Here is a 1,502-nt window from a genome sequence, read left to right on the forward strand (position 1 = left end):
GGGGAAAATTGGGGTGGATTCTTCTGATAATGCTCTTTGCAGTTAAAAGAGCTTCTGCCCTACGAGGTCTCTCTGTCATCAACCAGTTGAAGAACTCATCATTAAACAGATCCGCGTGTTCACCAAACTGAGGGATTGGACTACTTCGAATAGGAGGCAGGTTCGGATTCGATGGCAGGTTTGGATTCGATGGCAGGTTCGGATTCGATGGCAGGTTTGGATTCGATGGCAGGTTCGGATTCGATGGCAAGTTTGAATTTGATGGCAAGTTTGAATTCGATGACAAGTTTGAATTCAGTCCTCCCATGCCTCCCATTCCTTCCATCATATATTTCATCACCATCACATTGATTATCTCACTTGGAGACACAATATTAGATGAAGAAGGAGTTGAGGGAGATATTGGATACGATAGAAGCTGACAGTCATATCATTTGTTGTGACATTCCGTAACTTGATCTTTATAGGCTACTTTATCCCATTGATAATCACCCGTTCATACAGCCTGAATGAGATCTCAGGCTCAGGGGTAGGTGTTCGCAGAAATCGAGGATCTTCTGACTGTGTCTCCTCCTCCTCCTCCTCCTCCTTATCCTCCTTCTCATCATCAGTTGGATTCTCGTCATTATCCGGAACATCCGGAACAGGTGGTTTGGACAGACGAAGGCGCAGGGTAGTTGGAGTCCTTTTACGAGCTTGCGAGGCAGTAGAACGGTGGGTGTTGCGGGGCATATTGGCAGATTTGATGATAAAGGTGCAGATTTGATGATAAAGGTGCGTATTTGAATGAATTGGATGATATTTGAATGATTCTAGAGATACGTGGATATTTTGGTTATTTCTGCGGTGTTTTGCTACTATTTTTCAGGGGGTGGCAGAAAATTCTGTTTTCGCAAGCTTTACGTCCGCCACAATATCTTCTTCATGCTTTTTGGTTTGTCCTTGGTGTTGACTTCATGTGTGGGCGTTCGGTGTACTACCACACCAAATCTGGGTCTGACCAGCTTTGTTTGGTTTCCCAGGTTCCAGAGCCACCCCTTGTTCACACTGGCAGTGTCTTTGGAGGCTTCATCCCGGAAGCGGATGATGTACCCTGTTTTTGTGATTCCTACCCTGATGATCTTGACTTCTTTGGTTGGTGTATTCTTTTGTAGGGCGTCTGTGACCCTTGCTTTGACCTCTTCCACAGGGAGATATCTTGTGAGGGACCCTCCATATTCCATTGGGTCGGAAGCCTGTGCCACACTGATACAGACGCAGAGCGGGGGGTCTTTCCTGTCAGCTTTTGTAGACGCGGGCGTTGGGGCCGGTGGAGGGGTTGAGGATTCGCCATTCATTCTGCTATTGGAGGCAATTGATGCCCAAGATCGTTGATCTGGTCTATGTGTCACCTGGGTTCTCAGAGCAGTTATCTCATCTTTAAGGCTCGAGTTTTGCCTGATTAACTCTTTCTGGTCTGCATTTAACTCTTCACAGCATGTTTTGAGAGTCTCCACTGCCTG

General features: G+C 46.5%; 1 protein-coding gene across 1 annotated transcript; it reads right to left on the reverse strand.

The window, feature by feature from the left end:
* Positions 1 to 140: 140 nt before the first annotated feature.
* Positions 141 to 1,337, reverse strand: HCAG_09165 (predicted protein; the record flags this gene model as incomplete). Its single annotated transcript, XM_001535839.1, has 3 exons — positions 141 to 318; positions 503 to 841; positions 904 to 1,337. 3 exons carry the CDS (start codon positions 1,335 to 1,337, stop codon positions 141 to 143), a joined length of 951 nt encoding a protein of 316 aa, XP_001535889.1.
* Positions 1,338 to 1,502: the final 165 nt, after the last annotated feature.

This window comes from Histoplasma capsulatum, genomic scaffold (genome assembly GCF_000149585.1).
Source record: "Histoplasma capsulatum NAm1 scaffold_52 genomic scaffold, whole genome shotgun sequence".
NCBI classification, from domain to species: Eukaryota; Fungi; Ascomycota; class Eurotiomycetes; order Onygenales; family Ajellomycetaceae; genus Histoplasma; species Histoplasma mississippiense.